The 26542-nt window shown below is 34.5% G+C and overlaps 1 protein-coding gene across 1 annotated transcript in view; it reads right to left on the bottom strand.

Annotated features, from left to right (window-relative positions):
* The window catches only part of CCDC73 (coiled-coil domain containing 73), a 153701-nt gene that overhangs the window by 44709 nt on the left and 82450 nt on the right, over positions 1–26542 (bottom strand). Inside the window, exons 8-10 of the mRNA XM_028166209.2 lie at positions 17528–17566; positions 11720–11855; positions 11116–11195 (exon numbers count right to left, since the gene is read on the bottom strand). Of these exons, the coding sequence (XP_028022010.2) occupies positions 11116–11195; positions 11720–11855; positions 17528–17566 (255 nt within the window). The remainder of the gene's footprint in view (positions 1–11115; positions 11196–11719; positions 11856–17527; positions 17567–26542) is intronic.

Raw genomic sequence — 26542 nt, 5'->3', positions numbered from 1 at the left:
CCCTAGTCCAAAATCCAGGAGAATGGATTCACTGGTCTTAGTTCACATATTCCCTTTAGATATGTGCACTACATAAAATGACTGCTAAAGTAACCGCGTGGGTTAAGAGATACAGCTTTATTCTCAGAAAAGCAGGCAGACAAAATAATGTACAAAGAGAACAATCAGCATGTACTGAATAATGAAAGAAGTTTGAATGAAGGAGGTAGGCGTTGAAGAATGAGTAGTATACTGGATATCCTTCATTTGTCGCTCCTGATTCACCCTCCACTTTCTCTGTGGCCGGTGTGGCATCTGTGGATATAGCAAGCAAGCTCCCTTCCCTCTGGCTTGTGGGGTTCAATCTCTGGGAGGCATCAGTAAATCAGTATGCTGGGAAGAGAGAGAGATGGAGGTGTTTCCCCAGCTCCCTCCCTACATGACAACAAATTGGCAATAGCTCTGTACCTTTACCAAAGGTCACAGCTTCTGAACTGTAGCTTTCTTCTACAGCTTTACCTATAGCTCCCTCCAGGTTCCAGTATCTGCTTCCTTCCCTTGCCACCATCAGGTCTACCTTCTATAGCTTGTTGGTTTCCCTTAACTCTGCCTACAACTCTGTAAATAGCTCTTTCATCAAACTTTTCTCAATTTCCCATACCAATGTGCCATCTGTTTCCTGCCTCAATCCTGTTTAATACAAGTAAGTTGAGAGAAGGCATTTCAAGTTGGGGCAGGGAATATGGAGGAGAGAAAAGGTAAAAAGACAGGGAAAATTAAGAATTATGATAATGGCAACAAAGATTTTGGATTAAACAGAATGGAAGATGCTTATTAGGATTAGGAAGTAGTAGGAAACAATGTTGAAGATGTAAAATGGGACCAGACCATGGAAGTTCTGGAAAGCCAATTAAAAAAGTTTGGGACTAAATCAACATGTTGTACACCTTAAGCTTAAACAGTGTTATATGTCAATTATATCTCAATAAAGCTGGAAAAAAAAGTTTTGGACTTGATTTGGTAGACAAAGGAGAACTGTTCAATTTATCATTCCTTCTACATATGCTAAGTATCTAGCATGTGTCAGGCACGTAGAAGCAATAATATTAAACTAGTAACTTAGTAAAGTTAGTCTAGCAAAAAGAGTGAATAAAAACTGGAGAACAGAACACTGCTACGAGGCTATTTTATTAATCCAGGCATGAGATGATGAATGTCTAAACCATTGAGAAATGGATAATGAAAAATATGAGACATTCTAAAGGAAGATATAATTGAATAGACAAAGGAAATGAAGGAAAAAAGATGATTTCAAAAAGTTTAGATGAAGCTAGAAGAAATAAGAGACCATGAAATGTGAAACAGAGATGCATGAAAATGGAAAGGAAACGAAAAATCTGCTTCACTGATGAAATAGATGAAAAATCTATTAAAGACAAGAAATAAGAGAGGGACAATATTCTGAGATTGACTCTTAAGAAAGCCAAAAAGCACAAATCACTAAGCCTAAGCCATAGGCTGTTACTGTTCTAAAAAAAAATCGTTCATTCATTATTTTTCAAATTATAAAAGGTTACATATGATGAATTCCCTCAAATGAAGTTTCAAGGTATCAGTGATGCTTCACCATCATAGGGAGCAAGATGATTTCCTCTGAAAGGAGAGTTGTATGATTTTTTTTTTTTTTGGCAGGGGGAGGAGGAAGGATGGGGAGAATAAAGAATCAATCCAATGGGTGACCCTGAAGTTACAGTAAGTCATAAAAGGCGATGACCTGCAGGCAGTTGAAAATACAGAACTGGAGATTAAAAGAAATGTGAGGCTAGAAATATAGATATGAAGTCATCTATATGAAGTGAATGATGGAATTAAGGAGGATGAGCTAATTGAAAAAAAGAATATGAAGAAAAGAAAGAGATGTTATGATACAGCTTTGGAGGAATCGGAAAAAAAAAAGATAATCTGCGAACCGGAGGAATTTATTTGTACCCAAAGACCCTTAAAAAGTGAACTATCACACAGATGTTCAAAATTAATACATTTTATATTTTAAACATCATTTTGTACAAAATACAATATTCTGTAATGAAAAGCATGAATTGTCAGTATAAGTTAGGATGCTTTGGTTATAACTATCAGAAAGCCATACTTAAACCATTAAATAATAATGAAATATATTCTGTAGCAAGAGGTAATTTAGGTATTCCACAGCAACTGTCTCTTCCTGGAACTCTTATTAAAGAGTAAGAAAAATTTTCTTTGAACCACCTCCTGCTAGCCAGAATTAGATCACATGTTAATTCCTGAACTAAATACTGGCATAAGGAATGGAGATGATATTAATTGGCTTAGAGACAGACTGATCATATGAGGTGCACTAGATGTTGAGGAATTATCACAATATCCACTACATGAAGAATTTCAACTAACAGTATAAAATTTATAGGTTGTTTAGAATATTACTGACTACAAATAGTATACAGTACAAAGTGAGGATAAATGGAGACTTTTTTACAAGATGCTTGACTTTGAATAATTCAACTAACTGTTGGATCCAGTTAACGGTTTTTAAATTGTGCTCTGAGAAGTCCTAGAGGTTCCATGGAGTCCCTCCACAGCTGCTGATAGAGAAGAAAGAGCCAACTTGCATGGCTCCAGGGTTCCTAAAACTCTCCCTTCAAGCACAAGTAGCTCTACTTTGTTTTAATACTGAGCTTCCACATCTTTAACAGAAGGTTCTACAACTCAAAGAAAGATAAAAACCAGTAGATCAGATGATCCTTATGATTCCATGAAATTTAGAGAGGATCTGAAGAAGACAAATAGTTGGCAGAGAACTAGTCATTGTAGAAATAGAATATAATTCAAGCATGAAGGGGGAAAAAGCAATTAATGAGTTGGAAGAGATTTCAGACTTTCCTATCTGATAAAAAATTTATCAGATGAGGCAATGTTTTAGTTGTCTTGAAAGCCTATGCATATAACCCACCTATAGTTATGGTGCAGAAAAACTGCACCATCAAAATTTGCCTTAATTTTAACCTAATTTCACTTGCAAGTAACAATAATCCCATAAATTTCTATGCATGTTAAACTTTCTGAAGTGCTTTTCCACATGTTATTTTATATTTCTTACACATATATAAAACAGGAAAGGCAGATATCATTAAATTCATATTGCAAATGAGAATATAAGGAGAAAAGCAACACTAGTATGATCTAAGTCATGTACCTCCTTCAGATGACTATAGTTGAAAGGTTTAGTTTTAGAGAAAAAAGGTAAAGTATGAGTTAAAATAAACAGAATAAATGAGAAATATTATGCAGGGAATTATGTGTAGGCAGGAATAGGCCAATGGACTGGGTGAAGTAATGGAGACTAAAAGACTAGAGGTCAATCTAAGAACAGAGTGGGGTGTGTAAATGGTACAGGTGATAGAAAAGGATGCTCTGGTTGGAGAAGGAGAAGGGCTGAATGACAGAGCCCAAAGGAAGCAGTATTTAATGATGAGTTTCAAGGTAATGGAAATACTAGTCTAGATACGCAGAGTCAAGGTCTATGGGGACCTAGTAGTTTAGGAGGATGAATATTAGCAACTTCCCCTTTTAATAAACATATGTTTTCTAATGGTGAATGAAGCAGAGAAGAAACTTATGCGGATGAATTGCTTACACTGTTACTGTTACCAGTAGAATGGTTAAGATCACAGGTTCTGGAGCCAAATTTGTTTGGGTTCCAAACCTCACTCTATTTTCCTTGTTGTGTAACTTTAGGTAACTTACTTAAATGCATTCTGCCTCAAGTTCCTCATCTGTAAAATGGAGATATAATTTTTTTAAAAACTAACAAAGTGCCTGGCATGTAATAATCTATGCAACAAGTATTTGTTGAGCATCTACTATGTTCTAGGCATTGTTACCTGTTATTACTACTAAGGTGAATTCAAGGGATTCTATGATTATTTTCTCTACTTTTAGAATAAAGTGGTCTGAAGTCGTAATGGTGTTATGAATAACTAAGTATTCTTTATTTAAAGAATTAAGATTCATTATTTCATAACTGATTACAATAAGAGTTTTTTTGTAGACTATGAACTCCTCAAGGAAAAGAACCACGTTTCATACTTATCCCATAGCACCTTAATACAGTCAGGGATCTAAGAAGAACTAAAAATTTTAATGAACATAAGAAGAAAAGAGTGATGAACATGATATTTAAAAAATGTGACACCTTTGCCTAAAATAAGACTTGATGAAATCAAAGTTGATTTATTCAGGATAAAGCAAATGGCAATAAAAATACTTGGTGACAGCAGTCAATGTCAGCCAAATAAGACTATTGTTAATGACATGATAGTTCATAGTCAATCTGTAAAATTGTATAGAAAGTGGTAGGCGTTATAGTGCTAAATATATTGTATAGCATATAGGAAAGTACAGTGCTGGGGGTTTAATAACTGACTGAACCAGATGGCTTCCTCTGATCAAGGTAACAACCACAACCCTGTAGACCACCATGTTACAAATAGATGCTCCTCATTTAAATGTGAACAGACCACTATAATTTTCTTACCGATAATAAAAAAATAAAGCTTAGTAGGTGGTGAGTCACTAACATTATGCTAACTTTAAAAGAACAGCAAATTTTGGGGCTAGAACCTTGACTTGTCTTAATCAACAGCCCTAAACTTGTGAGATTAAAATGGGTTAATTCTGCATTACAAATTCAGATCCTAGAATATTCTAGAAAACAACAATTACAGACATAAGACAATATAATAAAACATTCTAGTTCATAAGCCATATGGTCATTGACTCAACAAACTTTCTGAATAAAAGAATTTATTTATCTTATTATATCCACCCTGGATAAACATTCAAAAACAGGATGATAGTTAAATTGACTATGCACACTGAAGGATACAAGAATAAAGACAGTCATTTCAGCAATTAATTTAAGTTTTTAAAAATTTAGGAGATTAGTTCAAAGGAAAAATATCTGTTGGAGTACCTCAAAGTTTTAATCTCAACTCAGATTTTCAGGATGTTTGACTAATATTTATGTTGTTACTTGTTATTTAGTCAAACACCACCTGAGTAATAAAAAATCTTTTATGCTAAACTGATTTTTTTAAAAGACACCAATGATATTAGGTTTAAAATAATGTACATCTTTCTTTGCTTTGCACATGGTGTTCTAAAACCTTGCTTTCAAGCTGCTTTTTTGTGCACTAAACTGGTAATTTTTAAAAGAAAACTTGCAACAATTTTTCTGAATTTTAAATTTTTTTATATTGGGTTTTCCTGGAGCAAGATACACCTGTATAGAGTAAACAACTTAGAAATTAGTTAGATGGCTTGTTTTAAAATAGTAATCTGTTCTAGATTCACTCCTAAGATACAATGTCCTATTGATAAAAATATAATTAAACTGAGGTGTATGGCTAAAACTTAAAGTAGCTTACAATTCTCTGAATTAAAAAAAGGATTGGTTTTCTAAAAGTTTTTCTTCTGTCTAGGTTACAAAGTGCAACAAATGTCTTATGTCTTTCTGTCAATACATTTTTCCACAACTGAAAGCATGGAGCTGTTGTAATCAGCTAAGTTTTATAGAAGATACTCTAAAATATATCAATTCCTATTAGAATAACTGTTATGAAACAACAGGGAAGTGGGAAGGGAGTGGCAAGGGGCAAAAACCCAGTATGTTGCTGACAAAACTAAAAACTAATCATTTCTTATGTCTTTCTTTTTCTCTTATATATTATGTAATCTTAAGAGCATATTAAGTTAAAAGCAGAGACCTTCACAAAATGATTTTCGACTGAAAATATGTTTTTTTTTTTTTTAAAGGATTTTCTTTTTTATTTATTTATTTATTTATTTATTTATTTTTGGCTGTGTTGGGTCTTCGGTTCGTGCGAGGGCTTTCTCCAGTTGCGGCAAGCGGGGGCCACTCTTCATCGCGGTGCGGGGACCGCTCTTCATCGCGGTGCGCGGGCCTCTCTCTATCGCGGCCCCTCCCGTCGCGGGGCACAGGCTCCAGACGCGCAGGCTCAGCAATTGTGGCCCACGGGCCCAGCCGCTCCGCGGCATGTGGGATCCTCCCAGACCAGGGCTCGAACCCGTGTCCCCTGCATCAGCAGGCAGATTCTCAACCACTGCGCCACCAGGGAAGCCCTGAAAATATGTTTTTGATTTTATAGCTCTTATAGCTTTTAAATATCCTGAACTTTTAGTACATTGTCTGTTTTCTAACCATTTTATTCAAAGCTGTTAGTGCAGCAAATAAGCATGCAGCACATGCTTTGATCTCATTAAATTACAACTTATAGTTCCTAGAGTCATAAATATCAAGCCCTTTTCTCCTTTACCCCTCCTCTTCTGGTATGAGGTAGTCTGTTAAATATCACTATCTCCTTGAGTCCTCTGACGTTTACTCAGACAAATAGCAGAGGTTATGAATGGTGCTCACAGATAGTATCAGGAATTCTTCATGATTGCCATAATGGTGAACCCAGCATTCAGAACTGTAATACTTAGTTTTATCTAACAAGTAAGTTTGGTCTGTTTAACTTTGCTCCACAAAAGGAAAAAGAGAAAAAAAAAAGAATTCCATCTTATCACAAACCAGTAACTTAACTGTCCTGGACATAATCATAGAACAGCATAAAAGAAAAATAAAAGTTATCTTTGGAAAAATTAATGATTAAAAGTGTTAAATGAGTAATGGAAAACAATGTTACTAGGCTTGATTAGCCTCTGAAAAAGAAAATCAAAACAGAAAACACTTTTCTTAAAGTTAAAAATTAAGGCTACACTAAAAACTACAAAATTATTGTACCTAGAATGTCTGAAACATTAAAAACTATCTGTTAAAATATATTTGTAAATTCTTACCCTTTCGGCTTCTCGAACTTGGAACTCTCAAAGGTAATAACATTCTCTCACCTTACCCCTCTCTACAATCTCTCTTCCAAGAACTATTTAGCAGCATGATTACTGACTTAATGCTTTCTATAGAGACAGAGGCCACCATCACATGACACCTCAGTACATTTAGGCAGCCCTGGCCAAGGCTGCAAGACCTGTGAAAAGGGGACAAGTGTGCTCATGAGCAACACTATTCCACTTGTGTACAGAGACATTCTTTAATCCTTTCACAAAAATCCAGCAAGGGAAACGCTCCATGGATTTACATGAGCCTCATCTCCAACTACAGGTCAGTCTTAAACTATACATTAGAAATACAATAGTCTATTATGTTACAATGCAACATTTGTCCTTATTTAATGAAAAAAATACATAATTTAATAGGGAAATTTATGAGGTATAATATTTTCATAATAATGCAAAAACTAACTGAATAAAGGCACATATGACTATTTTAATATAATCATCAAATTAATGATCTAACCACTTAAGACATTGATAACAATATTAAACAAAAAATAAACCAGAGATATCACTGAAAATGTGCTGATTCACAACTACTCAGTCAGTATCCTTTATTTATATTTGCTTTCAAAGTTTATATTGATAAAAATGAATGGTCCATTTAACAATTCTGATTTGCAATGACAGACAAAATTTTCAAATTACAGCTTTTTCTCCTTATATTGTAAGAGCCATCTTTAATATTCTTAAATGTGACTGAAAAGAAATATTCTTTACATATAAATTGTCCTCTTGGGACTTCCCTGGTGGTCCACTGGTTAAGAATCCACCTTCCAATGCAGGGGATGCGGGTTCGATCCCTGGTCAGGGAACTAAGATCCCACATGCCAGGGGGCAACTAAGCCCGCGCGCTCTAGAGCCCGCGCACCACAACTAGAGAGCCTGCACGCCAATTAGAGAGAAGCCCGTGCGTCGCAACAAAGAGCCCACGCGTCACAACGAAAGATCCCACATGCCACAACAAAGATCCCGCACACTGCGACTAAGACCCGATGCAGCCAAATAAATAAATAAATAAATATTTTTAAAAAAACTATCCTCTTAGGTAGTTTGCTAGATAGACAGAAGACTTTTAAGGGCTAGGGTCATACACTTATTACCATTCTAATATTCTGTACTGGGCTACCCCTATGCTCTTACTTTCTGATCCCTCAGGTACAAGGAGAGAGTCCAAGGAATATGAAACCAATTCATTGGCAGTTATAAGAACAAGACCTAGATATAACAGAGTTACAAATATTAATGGTCTTTGAACTCTGGCTTAGCATTTAGAAGTCACGTCAATCTTTAGCCCACGTGGTCCTGCTTTCCTTGAAATGGTACTAAAAGATAAAGTAGTAAAATTTCCTGATTTCTTGAATTATATATTAAAGTATATGTCATTCATCTGGTAGCACAAACACTCCTCTTCAAAACTTAAGCCTGTGTCTCTGTAAATAGTAAGTTGTCTTAATAAATTTTTAATTTTTGTAAAATTATAGTTAAATATAAAAACAGAGGGTCTTCTGGTTTCTGGTCCAGCATGTAATGAGCTTAGTTAGAAGTTTCCACTTGATCCTACCACAAGTAAAAAGCTGAGCAAACTGAAAATCAACAACTCCTCTTACATCTGCTAGACAAATGAGGTCATAAGGCAAATTGCTGCCTCAAAAATTGGAGAGATGGACAGGTAAATACAGAGAATCAGAAACAGAAACCTCCACAGGAACCAATGCCAGGGTAGGAAAAACTGAACTGTAATTGACTAATTCCCAGAGGCTCAGAGTGGACAATTCAGAGTTAAAAAATTCAGCGGGACACAGTCATGGGGGTCAAACTTTTGTGAAATTTTACCTCCCGGTCCTCTCATAGTGAATATCAGAGAAAATTCCCTCCTGCTAAAAGCAGGAGGAAAAGGAGAGAAAAAGTAATACACCAACTTTTGAAATACACCAACTCATTTTTTTCTTATCAACAAGTCCTGCCCTCTGGAGAAACTATTTGACCTGAGTTTAAACTACCTGAGGTAAGGTTAATACCCAACTCTAGCCCCCTCCAACCATCCTTGTGCCACACGGGGTGGGTGGGCAGGGACTGAGAAGCACTGGTGAAATTCACAGTCCAGGGGCAACAGGCTCGTCTAATCATCAGACACCCATCCCCCTACCTTACCACTACATTACTATGCGCCTATTGACTGCAGTTTCTTTCACCCAGTATATCATGTCTGCCTTCCAACAAATAAATTACAAGGCATACTAAAAGGCAAAAGACACAGTTTGAAGAGACTGAACAAGCCTCAGAACCAGAGTCAGATATGGCAGGAATATTAAAACTATCAGACCCGAAATTTTTTAAAACTATGATTAATATGCTAAAAGCTTTAATGGAAAAAAACAGACAAAACATGGGAGAACAGATGGATAATGTAAATGGAGAGATGGAAATTCTAAAAAAGAATAAAAATGAAATGCTTCAGATCAAAAACACTGCAACAGAAATGAAGAATGACTTTGATGGTCTCAGTAGTAGACTGGACAAGGCTGAGTAAATAATCTCTGAGCTTAAGAATATGACAATAGAAATTCCAAAACTGAAAACAAAGAGTAAAGACTGAAAAAAGCGTAAGACACCTGCGGGTCAGCTAATGTAACATATGCAAATTGTAACATATACATGATGGGAGTACCAGAAGGAGAAGAAAGAAAGAAAAAGAAGCAATATTTGAAGCACTGATGACTGAGACTTTCCCCAAATTAATGTCAGACACCAAACCACAATCCAAGAAGCTCAGAGAACATCAAGAAGAAAAAGTGACTAAAAAAATGAAACCCAGCCATATCATATTCAAACTTTAGAAAATCAAAGATATTTAAGTGACACTCAGTAAATGTTGTTTCAAAGCATTTATTCAGTGTCAGTAAAGACAGGTACTTAATTCTCTCAGGGATAAGGAGGTGGTCCAAAGTGGTATTATTTCAGTTGGGGCTTTGAAAAGATTAGGAAGAGGAAGTAAGTCATTCTCTGTAGAAAGAACAAGGCTTTGCCTACTTCACCTTGCTCTCATACCGTTCTCCCCTATTATCAGTGGGGATATTTTTAGTTGCAAATAATGGAAAATTAAACTGGCCCTAAGGAAACTGGCTTAAATAATAATGGGGATTTACTGGCTCACATAACTGAAAAGTCTAGAGGTAGGGCAAGCGCAGGGTTGGTCCATTCAGGAACTCAAAAATGTCATCAAAGAACAGGTTTCTTTACATCACAGCAATTTGGCATCCACATTTCAAGTTCCTCCTTTGTAGCTTCTCATGATTGTAGGATGACTGTCAGCCCCAGTAGGAGTTACATTCTTCCTGGTTTATAACCACTGGGTAAGGTCATTTATCCACTCCTGAGCCAAAGACTGTGGCTATAGTAATGAAATATGTTTATGGCCTTCTGCCAATTTAGGGCTCCTCTCTAAAGCTGGAGGCATCAAAACAAAAATCTGGATAAGTTTAGGAAGGAGAAAGGGGATATTGATGCTCAGTAAGCTACCAATAAATATCCAATGCACTCCTTCACTCAAAATGCTCCAGCCATACCAGACTTTTTCTTGCTCCTCAAATATACTAAACTCTTTCCTGTCTCAAGGCTTTTGCTGTTCCCTTGTCTGAAACATCATCCTCTTCCCTCCCCCACCACTTTACCCCCAATGTAATGAAATCACCTATGATAATGTCATCACATCCTCTACTTTTTCTTCATATCACTTATAACAGTTTTAAATTATTTGATCTGTGTGACGGTTTTATATGTAACTCCTCCAATGGACTATAACTCAAAAAAGCAGGAACGTGTTTCATTTTCTTCATACCTGCACCCTAAGTGCCATATAGTACCTGGCACACAGAGCCACTCAAAAGTTGAATGAATGAATGAATGGTGCTAATGAGATTAACATATAGTGAATGCTTATTGGTTATTCATATCACCATAAAAATGCATGCCACTGGTCACAAGTCAAAGAAACAATATTTTGAATGGGTTAGAACAAATTCATTCATTGCATTTATTGAAATCATAACTCAAAGTTTATAAATCTGTATTTAAAACATTTCATTTATCTTTAAACAAAAAAAACCCACCCAACTTTTCTGGTATTATTTCATAAAACTAATTAGTTTTATATAATACAATAAACCATATCAATCATACCTTCTTTAAACTGCATATTTCAGATTCTTGTTTTTTATTTAAAGCTGAAAGTCTTTTGTTTAACTGTATTGCTTCCTGTACTGTAACATGAAAGACACTTAGGAAAACATTATATTCATTGTACATTTTAAGGAAATATTAGTAACATGGACAAGGAAAATAGCCTCAATGCAATGTATAAATTATTACTGAATTTAATAATATTAATTAAACTGCCATTTACTATTACCAGTATCAGATAAGTTCAATTTATTCATTATAAATAAGTCCATTTAAACATTTCCTCTTTTTTTCTTTTTTTATTGGAGTATAATTGCTTTACAATGGTGTGTTAGTTTCTGCTTTATAACAAAGTGAATCAGTTATACATATACATATGTTCCCATATCTCTTCCCTCTTGCATGTCCCTCCCTCCCACCCTCCCTATCCCACCCCTCTAGGTGGTCATAAAGCACCGAGCTGATCTTCCTGTGCTATGCGGTTGCTTCCCACTAGCTATCTATCTTACATTTGGTAGTGTATATATGTCCATGCCACTCTCTCACTTTGTCACAGCAAACATTTCCTCTTAAATATGTTAAGTTTAAATAAGATAGCACCTACCATTTTGTTCTAACTTTTCATGATTCTCTTTTACCAATCCAAATTGACCTGTTATTGTAGCATAGTATTTCTCAATTTCATTCAGTTGCTTCTGATGATCTTCTTTAGCCAGAAAATGTAACTGGACTTTTTGTTCCTATTTTGAAGAGTTATTTTAAATGTTATATATATATATAACACATACATACATATATATACACACACATATTTATTAAACATACATAACAATTTATTGTTTTTAATAACTGTTGTTATTAACGTAAGTATGTCATGAAAAAGTACTCTCTGAGTACACCTTAGGGAGGAAATATTAGTTAGGTTCTAAATCTAGGTAAAATTAAAGCATTTTTTTTTTCCTGTAACAAAATAGTCACTTAAGGTTATATTTTCCTTGTTTATAATTTCTTTTTCAAAATCAATTGGTTGCTTTATTTACCAAAAAGTTAATTAGTCCAGTACAGCACTAAGCAAAGTGAGGGGAATATTATTAAAGCAATATTCCTGATAATTTAGGAAATAATTTTTTTCTCTAAATGCTGGCATAATCATAATGTACATTATCAAAACTCAGATAAATTTTCTGAGATTAATATTAATGAATATAGCACCTTCTCACTGCATTAAAAACTGGAACAATGAGAACAATATCTATCAGTGATAGGGAGACAATATAGTATAGCAGAAAGTTTACTTAAGCTAGGAGACACAGTTGGTAAAAATTGGACCCTATATATAATATGGGCCTTCACTGCTTTCAGCTAAAGGAGCTTGTTTTACCATACTTAGAAAAATGACTTAAAATTTTTAAAAGAAATATTATGTTAACAGAATCAATAACACTCTTCGAAAGTTTTTATTTTGGCATTAGCAGAATCATTGATTGATTTCACAACTTTCATTCATTTCTGCCACACACTTCAGTTTCTACTGAGAGATGATAAACAAAGAACAGTGTAGTCCCATCAATAGGCACTCAGTAATTACTTTCTGAATGAACTGTTGTCTCATAGAGTTCTGACAGTGGCAATTTGTTAGATTTGCCTAGACAGGGTCTATTTCTCTTACCCAAAAGCAACACAGTTTCAAGTATTTCCTTGAAATACTTCTTCATTACAGTCTAGTAGACCAAATTCAGGGGTCCTATTCTCCCCTAGTCAAGTATAGGGCATATTACTCCAAATAAACCAATTGATTTCTACATTCTTGGGATTTGAATCTTGAGCAAAAGAGATTATAAAGCTAAAGAAGTTCAGTGGTGATCCTATCCAGACTGATATGAGACCTCCTCTGTCCTGGGTTCCTACATCCTGCTTCTCAAACCCTGGAATTAACCTAGTCCCTGTTCATTTTCAAAACCATTCTTGACTCTCTGATTGATTGCAAGTGTCTCCACTAAATTTCCTTTTGCATAAGTTAACCAGAGCCATTTTGTACTGCTTAACACCAAAGTACAGGCAGTATAGTAGAGTGGTCAAAAGCTATTCTTCCTGTGTTTAAATCTTGCCTCTGTAATTTAGTTGCTGTGTGACCTCGGGAAAATTATCTACCCTGTCTTTAAAATAGAGATTATAACAGCATCTCCCTCATAGGGTTGTTGTGAAGATAAGACAAATTAATGCCTACAGAGCACTAAGAACAGAGCCTGTCACATAGCAAGTACAATATAATGTTTTGTTATTACTATTCCTTAAATGATAAAAGTGCCTTCAATAGCCTAATGAAGTTTTATTTGGACTAAGAATAGCCCTCTCAAATATTAATAAGGAACACACATAATTTAAGTTGTACCTAACTATATTAACTTGGCAAATCTGGTGAAAATCTTAACTTTTTCAAAGATTTTTTTAAACAATTTTAAGCAAAGTGATAAGTACACTGGCAATGGTTATGAAAGATGAGCTAAATTTTTCTCATGCACTTCTATGGGCTTTTCAAATTCACTACTTAGTCCTTTGAATTAAGCATGCAGTAGTTATAAATTCAAACAAGTTGACAAGTGCACTTACCCCTGAGATCTTATGCTTACCTGGGTAGTCACTATTATCAATAACTAAACAATGAACAATAATGACCCATATTCTGTTCCTCTAAAATACCACTTAATTCTCTAGAGAATTATACTCCTTTCAGGAGATGTGTAGAAACCCAATACAATTTCACTAAAAATTGGTCTAAAGGCATTTTTTTCAATTCAAGGAATTCTTTCAATTTTTCAAGTCAAATCAATTTTTAGATAGCCTTTATGAGAATACCATCCACTACATATTAGTACACATTAATACTGCCAATGCCTGCAAAGGTTAACTAATCCCGGTAAGTAAAAATGCAGCAAAGATCAAAGTGAGTTCATATGTATTCTCTACATACATAGAGCTCTGTACACATTAGATTAGTTTGTAACATACTCTATCCCAACATCCTTTGCTTGAAACCAAAGTTGAATTAAAATGCAGTTTCATTTGTTTGCATGATACAATTCTGATTTTCAAATACATTAGTCTATTCAATGGCCATGATAAATGCTATAAAGATGTTTAAATCACAATGGGCACCTATAGCTCATTAGCTCATACAGGCCTATATGCAACTGTTCACATATGAACCTACTTGGCTGCCCTGATTTAGTTTTGATAATGAGATGAAGAGGGCAGCTTGCCACTAACTGCATGACTGTCAGCAAATAGTTTACATTCTTTGGGAAGCAACAGCAAAAAGCAGATTGGTAACACCTGCCTGAGAAAGCTAAGAACATTATAAAGAATAATACAACTAAATTGATGGTGTTATTATAACTTTAACATTACATACTATAGCATAATAAAGATTATTTTATTGCAATGACTAAGAAATGGCTAAGTATGTAGTGTTTTTGTTCTTTTTACCTCTCTGAATTGGGTCAAGTTATTTTCTCTTTCATACACTTTTACTACTAAATGCAAAGACTGTCAACAAGAAAATAATATCAGGATTGCCTGCTTTCCAAATACATATGTACCTCATTTTAAACAATTTTAATCTTTGAAAATCAAGATTAGAGAAAGACAGCACATGCATAATTACAAGTGTGTGTGTGTGTGTGTGTGTGGTCTAAAAGTTTACGTAAAAGCCTCTTAAGGCATTTAAAATAGGAATAATTTAAAAATAACATTTACACCCAACTTTTTAGGACTATACTTACTAATAAAAGCCATAGCTGCTCATTTCCCTCATTTCTTATTTCCTTATAGAGACTGATTTGAAAACTTTTGGAGATAAAATTAATTTCCCTTAAAACAATTAGTTTGTTATAAGTAAATTGTAGAGGAAAAGATTCAAAACCCAAAAACAAACTTCATATATTCCTCATTTCTATTTTTGCAACTTACCTTTTAATTTCTTCAATATAAACCCAAAATAAATCAATGGGTTATAAAACTCACTTTTTAAAAACCCATGGCATCTTTCTTAGGATATTGATACTTTCACCTTTTTAGTCACAACATTAGGTATATACTACTTAAAAAAACTAAAGTTACATATTTTATGTGTACAGATGTATATAATTATTATAATCATGAAGATTACTTCCAGACGAGTCTTTAGTCTAAAAACATTCTACTCTGAAAGAAACTATGTGGTAATTCCAAATCTCATCAAAACCTTCAATACTGAAAAATTGTTTTAATTTAATAAAGACAAAATAAATCCTTCTTATAAGTCTTTTCTTTAGAGGAAAGTGATATACAAAAAAGATATAAACTATAACTAAGAGATGGTTGGATAAATTTTTATTTTGTTCGTTAAGCTCTATTGGCAACTCAGTTACACAACATAGTCACCTATACAGTAATTATGGGAACACAGCAGGAAAGATTTTCATCAATGACCAAATCAATTAATTTGATGTTCTATAGTTTATTTTTATCATATTTAGTTGCATTCGTTTTATTGGTAATGATCAATGTGATCATTTGTTCAAGAGAAGATTTGGGTACTTTTAGAGATAGATGAATCTTTCCATTCATAATTGTGTTAATGTATCTAGAGACATACCACCTCTACATGAAAATCACCTTATTGAATTCCCACAAGACAGAAATTTACTAGTAGTTAGAGCTTGCCTATAGGAAATCATGAACTTCTTTATAAGTGTCTTAATACTATTTTTAAAATTATTTCTTTTGGGACACTTATCAATTGCTCCCCAAAGTCCTGCCTTGGCACAAGTGAGCATCTTGTTTCATGTCTTGCACATAGTCAAATAATATCAATATAAAAGGATAATGTGCTGATTTGAATAAAATTAACTGGATTACTGAATACTGTTTAGTACTTTGAATAAAGAAAAGGTCACCTGAATTATATAAGAATAATGTAAAAAGAATAATGTAAGAATGTTTAGAAAAAGGTTTATTTTTAACTTTTAAATCCATCATCTAAAATATACATAATATTCTGCCAAAATTGGCATGAAATATTGTGTATTTATCAATATATAAAATTATTTTAATGCAAAGTGATTTATTTAATGCTTTGAACTGTCAGAAAAAATATAACTATAATTCAAATTTTAGTAGGTTCTTAAGAGTCTTAAATTCACATTAACAAAATGCTCAAAAGTGACCAAAAACTATCAAAAGTATATTGCATGTTTCCATGTTTTTTTAAGATTATAAGTATCTGTTTGATGAAATTTTAAAGTGGAATAAAATAAAACACATTTTATGTTGCCTTTGATCTTTAACTTGTAGCCTTATCTCCCAGGTCAGAGGGTACATTATTCAATTTCACTATATTTTGTGTAAAACCACTGTAGCATTGAAGATGACTTTCAGTACAAATGTCATGGTACTTAAAGCTAAACCAGAATCTAGTTTTTCAGCTCCTTAATTAAAATCATAGTTTAAAATAGTCTGACAATATTATCTGTAGTCTTTCCAGTTGAACAGTGACAGAATTTTCACATCTTTTATTCAATCAAGCTTAGCAATCTTTCTATGGCTCTTTTATTTTCTAACACACCAAAACATTTCAAGAACCAAAATACTTACTCTATATTTTTGTATTTAACATCATAAGGAATGATCTCTCATTTCTTACTTCTCATAGATATAATACATAAACCTTACTCAAAAATTATTTTTACTTGCCTTACAGTCTGCTCCAAAGAAGGAAGAACGAAATAGCATAAACCTACCCAAGAAGCCCTCTGAAGATATAAGTGGATATGGGAGAATTTTGCTCAATCAAAAATACAGAGAAAAAAATTCTTCTGAATCAAACAGGGATAGAAAGATAGAATATCAAAGTAAATATTTCATAAAATGTTATGCTGTAAAAATGTAAATATTAATTTTAATATACTACAGAAGAGGAATACACAACAAATTAACACTTGTTGAATGATAAAGGATGAGTACCATATCCCAAGTGTAGTATTCAAATGCTACTTCGTATTATTTCAATTTTTCAGGCTAAAAGTAATAACTACATGTTTACACAAATACCTAGAAAAGATATCATTAAAGTAAGGGGTTTCAGAATTCTGTTGTTTTCACTTCTTTGTTGTTCAATTTTCATATAAGACCTCTACCAATAATTTGGGAACTGTGTTAAATTTATTTTATAACATGTAAATACTATCTGGAAATAAATTTGTGAAATAAATTCATTTAAGCTATATCTGAAATTGTAATTCAGTCCTTTAAAGGGGATATTAATATCCAGTTTCAACTTTTTTTTACAATAAATGTCACATTAATATTGACAAAAATACTGGGCACATTATGTACTAATCTGGGGTGGGTGTATATTTTGAAATTTCCTTACCATTTCACTCACTTTCTTCTGTAAAGAATATTTAGAAACCTCGAAAAAAATAAGGGGAAAAAAATCTCATGAAAACTTTTTAGTAATTTGTTATAAATTCCTTCTGATATTAAAATTGTATGTTATATAATGTGACGTGTATCTTACATGCACTTTTTTCCAGTGACACTTTTTCAAAATGTTACTTACCATAACTTTATTCCCTATAACAAAAACAATACATTTATTTATTTATTCAACACATATTTATGGAGCACCTACTATATGCCAGCCATTTTCCTAGGATCCTGGGATACAACAGTGAACAAAACAAAGTCCCTGCCCATAATAAGCTTTCTGTCTAGTGGGGGTGGTGGTAGACAGACAATAAAATATAAGTAAAAAGTACAGAAGTTAGAGAGTGACAACTACTATGAAGAAAAATAAAGCAAGAAGGACAGCAAGAAAACCCTAGGAGAGTATGCTACTTAATATTAGCTCTTCGTTGAAAAAATTTTGATAAAATAGATAAGCATAGGGGAAAAACATTGTCTTAAACAAACCATCTCACAACCCAGAAATAACAATCATTAATTCCATGGTACTTCCAGATATTTTTCTATGTATTTATACTTTAAAAGAGAGTCAGTAGGGGGTAGAATAAAAATACATGTACTATTTTGTAACCTATTTTTACTTAATATATAGCAAACACTTTTATATTACAAATTAATCTACAACGCAAGTATTTAATGGCTACACAGTATTCCACTGTTTAACTTTATACCATAGTTTATCAAATCACTCTCATTTTTGTACATTTACCGAGTTTTCAGTTCTATGAAAGAATTCTGAAATAAACATGCTGTACCAAGAAAACTCTGTAGTTATTCATTTTAGCAGAATAAATTCCAAGAAGCAGGACTCCTAAGATTTGTTCATTTTTATAGACTTAACAATTGTTATTACACACACAGTCCTCCAGAATGGTGGACCAAGTTAAACTCCAACTAGCCATGTATGAGTGCTTATTTACTTAAACTCACCTAATATTTGCTAAAATTTAAGCAAAAGTTCTTAAAATTACTTCACATTTCCTGTGAAATAAATTTTTAGCATGCTGCCTTGAACAAACTAATAATTTTATTTCATTTTGGTGGAATGAGTTATGTGTGATTCATTTCTTCAACAAATATTGAATGCTTACTGTAAGTAAAGCACTAATGTAGACATTGGGGGTATAGTATTGGACCAAAAAATCCTGTCCAGCTTAAATTCTGGGGAATGTAGATAATTAGCAATATAAATAAGTTAAAATATATAGTTCTATTAGATATTGATAAGTGCTAAGGAAAAATAATAAATCAGGGAAGGGGATTACATAGGATGGCCAGGAAAGTCCTTTCTGAGAGGGCAACTTCTGAGTAAAGACTCAACAGAAAGTAAGGAAGAGTATTCCAGCAAGTGCAAAGCCCCTAAGGTGGGAAAATGTCTTGTGTGTTCAAAGAACAGCAAAGAAGCCAATGTGGCTGGAAGATTTAGTAAGCAAGGGGAAGAACAGCAAAAGATGAGTTCACAAAGAACATATACAATATTCTACAATGGGGGGATAATTCCAAGAATGAAAATGTTCATCTTAAAATCAAAAAAAAAAAAAAAAAGATGAGTTCACAGAAGAGTAGGAGAGGAGGTAGGGCCAAATCACTGTAGGTCTTGTGGTGCATGATAATGATTTACTCTGAATGAGACAGGAAGCCACTGAAGAGTCCCAAGTACAAATGTGACAGAGCCTGACTTACTCCTTGAAAGGATCACTCTGACCGTTATATTAAAACTGAAGGAGAACAGAAGTGGAAGCAGGAAGAACACTTAATAAACTACTGCAATTGAGATGAAAGAGGATGATGAAAGAGGACTAGGGGTTAGTAGTAGACGTAGTGAGAAGTGGTCAGATTCTGGATATACTCTGAGGAAAAAGCTGAAAAAAATCTGCAACAGGAAGAAGGGAGTTATAATTAACAAAAACAGAAAAGACAAATAAGTTAGTTAGCTTTCAGGGCAAGATTTTAGGAACTTAGTTTTGGACACGTCAAGTCTGAGATGTCTTTTAGACATCCAATAGTCGATCCAGGCTGGAGTTGGGGCTAGAGATTTACATTTGGAAGCCCTGTGCATGTAGACCCCATTTTAAAGAAACGAGACTGGATGAGATCAGAGTATTTTTAAGGCATACAGACAAAAGCAAAGTAAAAAGGTAGAGGTCATCTAGAAAAATAAGAGGAAAAAAAAAAAGACTGGTCTTGGGACTCAGACTGGAATTATACCTCCAGCCTTCCAGAATCTCCAGCTTGCAGACAACAGATCATGGCACTTCTCTGTCTCCATAATTGTGTGATTGTGTGAGCCAATTCCTCATAATCAATCAATCAACCTCTTTCTTTCTTTCTCTCTCTATAACAGGTTCTGTTTTGCTGGTGAACCTTCACTAATACAGCTACCATTAGCCAAAGATAAAACTGATAAACATAGAGCAAATTTACCAAATTCTTTCAGGTCACTGTTCTTCAAACATTAATGTCTCTGCATTTTATTCTTTCTGAACCATGATTCACAGCTCTATTTTATCAACACCTCTAGAGCACTTTCTAACTTAAAAAACTACCATGTAGCTGCATTCCTATGTCAAATAAGTCAAATTTGAAAGTAACATAACTACATTGACGTGAAATCTTTTTATAGATGCTCTATATAATGATTATTCATTCTGAAATCACATAAAACTGGTTTATAATACCAGATATAGGCAGCTTTCTAATACCGGAACAAAACTATGCTAACACTAATTAGTGTATTAACAACAGAAAGCAATTTGAAAGATAAAGTACAAATGTTTTCCTAGTTATAGCTATCCTTCACTTTTTGGAAAATTGTATGAAAAGTTGACTGTAAAGTACATTTGTTTAGAGCAAATCTATTTTCCCATTAAATTAACTGGATTTATGTTACATGGGAATAAAGTCCTTTAAATACTGTGCTAAAAATATTTAACCCCTCCCCTTCCTGAACAATTCAGTCCCAAGTTCATTAGGTGGGGAAGAGGTGAAGGGGTAGTGGTGGCAGCATTCCAGAACAGGGTATCAGGCCTGAATGGGGAGTCAAAAGCTGAGTAGGGTGCTTAGTAGGCAGTGCTGAGAAAGGACAACCCAGGTATCAGAGTTGAAGCAGGGAGAAGAGGGCATCCACGTTAGGAAGGAGTAGCAGAATGGTGGCCTGGTCACATACAGGGTAATTTATCAAATAAGTAAATATATTAAGAATAAAGAAAGTCATATTTCTTACTGTAACAGAAAAGAAATATATAAATATGGAAGGGAAATAAATTAAAATTAACCTTATGGTTTTGGATTGGAAATGGAAGTAATGTGAATTCATGGTTTTTGACATATATAGATTGATAGAGAAACAAACATAATCATAAATGTGTGTTTATATATTTGTGTGTATATAAAAACATACATAGATTCCCTAGCTCTGTCTACTAAGAAGGTCTGAGACCAATGACACCCCAATAGTAGTGAGTGTAACAGTGCCCAGATCTGGGTGTCTACATTCCATTTTTCACTAAAAGGAACCAGGGCAATGTGGAGAAATGCTGTATTCCAGGGCAAGGTTACGTAAACTACAAGGTGATCCTGGAACATTTTGTTTTTACCTGAGAGCAGGAAAATGCTGAAAGAATGATAAAGTCATGTCCAAAAGACTAAAAAATCAGCCTGAATGGACTCCTACTGGCCAAACTAATGATAATGTGAGGATCAAAATAAATAATGATAGTCACAGATTTTTATCCATTGAATAAAATAAGAAACTACGATTCTAAACTGATATAAATAAATGAATATATTAAAAGTTTGGAGAGAAACAGAACATTTCTATTCAAAGTACCTGCCTATAAAATACTCTGATTAGAAAGGGGAAAAGAGTAACTTTCCAGTGGAGAAACTTGTCAGATACCACCTGAATCAAATGTTCAAAGTGAACATCACCAATAATAAGACAAACTGAAATCATCAGCTATCTGATAGAATTTAATTATAGGAATAAGGTCTTATTTCTGTAATATTCTTGCCAAAAATGCATAAACTATGTCTATTCATGAGGAAATATCCAAACAGAAACTGAGGGAGATTGGCACAACAATGTAAATCAACTATACTTCAATTAAAAAAAAAAACCAGGGCTTCCCTGGTGGCGCAGTGGGTGAGAATCTGCCTGCCAATGCAGGGGACACGGGTTCGAGCTCTGGTCTGGGAAGATCCCACATGCCACGGAGCAACTGGGCCCGTGAGCCACAATTACTAAGCCTGTGCATCTGGAGCCTGTGCTCCGCAACAAGAGAGGCCGCGATAGTGAGAGGCCCACGCACCGCGATGAAGAGTGGCCCCTACTTGCCACAACTAGAGAAAGCCCTCGCACAGAAACGAAGAACCAACACAGCCATAAATAAATAAATAAAAATTAAAAAAAAAAAAACCAAACAGAAATTGAGGGACATTCTACAAAATAACTAGTCTGTGATCTTCAAGAGTTTCAAAGGCATTAAAAATCATACCAAGACTGGGGAACTGTTCCAGACTGAAAGAGATCAAAGAGACATGGCAACTAAATGCAACATAAGATTCTAAACTGGATCCTTTTGCTAGGACAATTGGTGAAACCTGAATGGGGCATGAGAATTAATTTACAATTATATATCAGTGTTAACTTCCTGATTTTATGGTTGTGTTATGGTTTTGTAGGAGAATGTCCTTGATTATAGGAGAGATATTACAGTATTTGGGGTGACAGGGCATCAGATTGGCATATTACTTTTATTTTATTTTATTTTTTAAAAACTATTTATTTATTTGTTTATTTGGCTGCGTCGGGTCTTAGTTGTGGCATGCGGGATCTTCACTGCAGCATGTGGGATCTTTTAGTTGCAGCATGTGAAGTCTTAGTTGTGGCATGTGGGATCTAGTTCCCTGACGAGGGATCAAACCCGGGCCTCCTACACTGGGAGCACAGAGTCTTAGCCACTGGACCACAAGGGAAGTCCCTGGAGTATTACTTTTAAATCATCCAGGAAAATAGTTGTCCGTAATGTATTTCTAACATCTCTGTAAGTTTATGATTCTCCAAACTACAAAATTTCCAAATATCTAAGAATTCCTTATGGATAAATGTGCACAGTCAAAGCTCCAGGAATTTAGTTCCCTTTTATCACTGTGGTTAGGTAAGGCCTAATAAGATAAAGATTCAGTAGTAGAAATAACACATTATGTATTAAGTATGCCTTCAGTTCTGTGAGAGGAATTAATGTCTTAATTTAAAAATTCAGTAAGTTTAAAATTAAGTGAAGTAGAGTAGAGAATATGATACGTTATTGCTTCACAAAATGGTCTTGTTTGGGAAATGCTGATGTATTTCAATTTCCTCATTTTACCTAAAGGAAAATCGAGGTTCAAGAAGACAAAGAGTCTTACCACAGGATCATGTATAACAGTAAGTCTTTAATAGGCAGGAATAATTTATTTAAAATCTACAGGACACTCAGCAAAATTTAGCCCTTAGGCATACTGTTTACATAAACAAAGTTTAATTTGTCAGGTAACTTAGATATAAGCAGGTTGCCCTGCTCTAACTAATCCCTTTATTATTTTTTTTAATATATATATATATTAAAATTTATTTATTTATTATTTTTGGCTGCGTTGGGTCTTTGCTGCTGCATGCGGGCTGTCTCTAGTTGTGCTGAGCGGGGGCTACTCTTCCTTGTGGTGTGCGGGCTTCTCATTGTGGTGGCTTCTCTTGTTGCAGAGCACGGGCTCTAGGCGTGCGAGCTTCAGTAGTTGTGGCTCGCAGGCTCTAGAGCACAAGCTCAGTAGTTGTGACGCACGGGCTTAGTTGCTCCACGGCATGTGGGATCTTCCCAGACCAGGGCACAAACCCGTGTCCCCTGCACTGGCAGGCAGATTCTTAACCACTGCGCCACCAGGGAAGCCCTAATTAATCCCTTTAAAATCAAGTAACAAGGTACCATTTTAAAAAGAAGTTAAACACATTCAAAGAATCCATTAAAGGAAAAATAATTCAGCTTTTGGTGTGTTGTGGTTTTGTGTCTATTTGTTTTATTTTAGAATTCAGTAGGTAGAGTGGCTTGGCTATGAGCTTTTCAAGAAAAGGCATTATCTGATTTCTTATTCCTGCACATGGTAGGCACAACCTCATGAACAGAAAAAAGTAGCAACCTAAGTAAAGGAGGGAGGGAGGTTGCTACATGATGGTTAAGAGGCTGTGAACTTTCTTTGCCTAATGGATTTATATCAGATCCATAATTAAAGAGGACTTTTTTTTCTTTAACTTGGAGGGGAAACACCAGAAGTATCTTCATTGTTCTACACTGTTCATATATCATGTTCAGCCAGCCATAAAGTAACATATACATCACCTGTACTATGTCACAGGCTGAACAAGGCAAAACAAATCCTTACAGCTCTTGCACAGAGGGTCAGCCATATGAAGAAATTTCTTTTGATTTGAAAATACTCATTACATTATCCAGATAATTAAACATGCATGAGTGGTATCAAATGAAACAATTTAAGAAAAAGTGCTAAAATAACAAAGCACTTATAACAAAATTGGCATATTTCTTTATTGACAACATTTTAGTAGAAAAAAAGTAACACTTATTCAAGATTTATTCAGAAATAAGGGGTAAGTTATGCCTAGTTCAAGATACTGTAAGAAACCACATTAGAGTCTTTTATAATAGCTATAATGGTAATTGCAGTGTACTCAATTATAAGAACAACTTTTTAATTTAACTAATAAAAAAAATGTTTACCTACTGGGGTCATTTTAAACTGGATATCTGAGGTATGATAAGAATCACTAAACTGTATAACTACATAAACTTTAAATAGTAGCCTTAAACCTCTATTTCTTTTCCATCAACTTTAAAGAATATTTCTGGATATCACCATCAACTTCATCTCACTGCACCTCTACTTTTTCATCCACAAGGTTAGTAACATTTAAGTTTTGTTCTGTAACCATAATTAAGTCTCCCATGCTTTGCTTACAGGTTAATTCTAAAAACTGGAAGTCAACAGTGTTTATGTTATTACAATCAATATAGATATTGTTTAACGCAAAGCCCAACAGGGTGTTAATACCACATTTCCTTCGTATAGGTCCAATGCGCTACAGGAAGGATGATTTTACTAGGGTCAGGACCTAAATATCTTCTCTTGTTTTAACCCATCAATTGCTCAAAACCATCCCAAATTTTAATTTACTTTATGCCTTAGTTATACGGTAATCTGTTTTCTCTGGAGTTTCTAATCACTTATCGCTTTGTTGCTGTTGTTGTTGAAGAAACAAGATATAAGGATTCTTTACTATATCACTAATATCTTCCAGCCTCTAATTCATCCAATCTGAGGCATGGAATCCATCCCCTTCTTTTTATTAAAAACATTCTTCTTGGAACTCATTGACATTTTGTTGTACTTAATTTTTATTCACTTTGTTACATCAAAGTAACAAATGAAATCCAAAATAAAAATTGCTTAATATCTCAAATGAGGAGAATCTAAATAGTGTTAAGACAACTGAATAACAACCTGAAAAAATATAGACTTAGATCCATATCTCATACTGTGTTACAAAGATAAACTTCAAATGATCAAAGATCTAATGTAAAATTTGAGTACTTAGATGTAATAAAAGAAAACATTGGCAAATCCTTTTTATAACTTTGTAGTTGTGAATGCCTTTCTAACCATGACAAACTCCAAAAGCCTTAAAAGAAAAATAAATAATTTATAGCAAATGTTAAACAAAAAGCCAAACAAACAAAATCAAAATACAAATGACAAACTGAAGAAATGATCTGAAGCCCAGAACACAAACACAAAGGGCTTATTTCAGAGAAATATAAAGAATTCATGGGAGTGACATCAGAAAGATGGTAGACCAGGAGGTCCCAGCCTTCCCACCCCCGCCACATGATTTAACAAGTACCTACAAATGAAAATAGTTCTGGAAGAGCTCTGGAGTACAATTAAGAAGCTGCGGCAACCCAGTAGAGCACAAAAAAACAAGGATGTCTGAATAGAAAAGTATAGGAAGCATTTCACCTGTGTCATTCCATCCTCTAGGTTCACACAGCTTGGCGCCAAAAGAAATGTCCTCAGCAACAACTCCCCCCAAATGGGAGAAAAGGAGAGCAGAAAGACACCAGCAGCCTTCACCACCAAGGACCTCAACAGCCCTCATCACTACCATGGACACCAGCAGCTTTCACCTTCAAGGACACTTACAGTCTTTGCTAATGTCTACACCTACCTGAGCTGATGGAGCTGCCTGGAGCCCAGGCCACTGTGCCCTTTCTTGGAACCAGAAGCATTACTGCTCCCCAACCAAGCCAGAGTTGCTAGACCCAGCACTACACCTGGCACCACCACATATGCCACCCAGCCAGCATCCTCACATCCACCAGTAGGTCAAGGTTTATACCCACCAGAGCTAGTCCAAAAACTCTGAAAGAGGTCACTGCTCCTTCAATGCACAAACACCAACAAAGGAACACAAAAAATCAAGGAAACATGACACCATCAAAGGAATATTACAAATTTCCAGTAACTGTCCCCAAAGAACTGGAGATCTATGAACTACCTGAAAAAGAATTCAAAATAACTGTTTTAAAGAAGCTCAGCAAACTACAAGACAACACAGATAGATAACTCAAAAAAATCAGGAAAATATTACATGAATAAAATGAGAAGTTCAATAAAGAGATATAAGTCATAAGGAAAGAACCAAAAAAATTCTAGAGCTAAAGAACACAATGAATGAAATGAAAAATGTAATAGCTTCAACAGCACACTCAATTGAACAAAAGAAATAAACCAATGAAGTCAAAGACAGATCATTTTAAAATATCCAGTGAAAAGAAAAAAGAATGAAAGAGGGTGAAGAAAGGCCATA

Source organism: Balaenoptera acutorostrata, chromosome 9, assembly GCF_949987535.1.
Source record: "Balaenoptera acutorostrata chromosome 9, mBalAcu1.1, whole genome shotgun sequence".
NCBI classification, from domain to species: domain Eukaryota; kingdom Metazoa; phylum Chordata; class Mammalia; order Artiodactyla; family Balaenopteridae; genus Balaenoptera; species Balaenoptera acutorostrata.
This window is presented reverse-complemented; position numbering and strand designations above follow the sequence as displayed.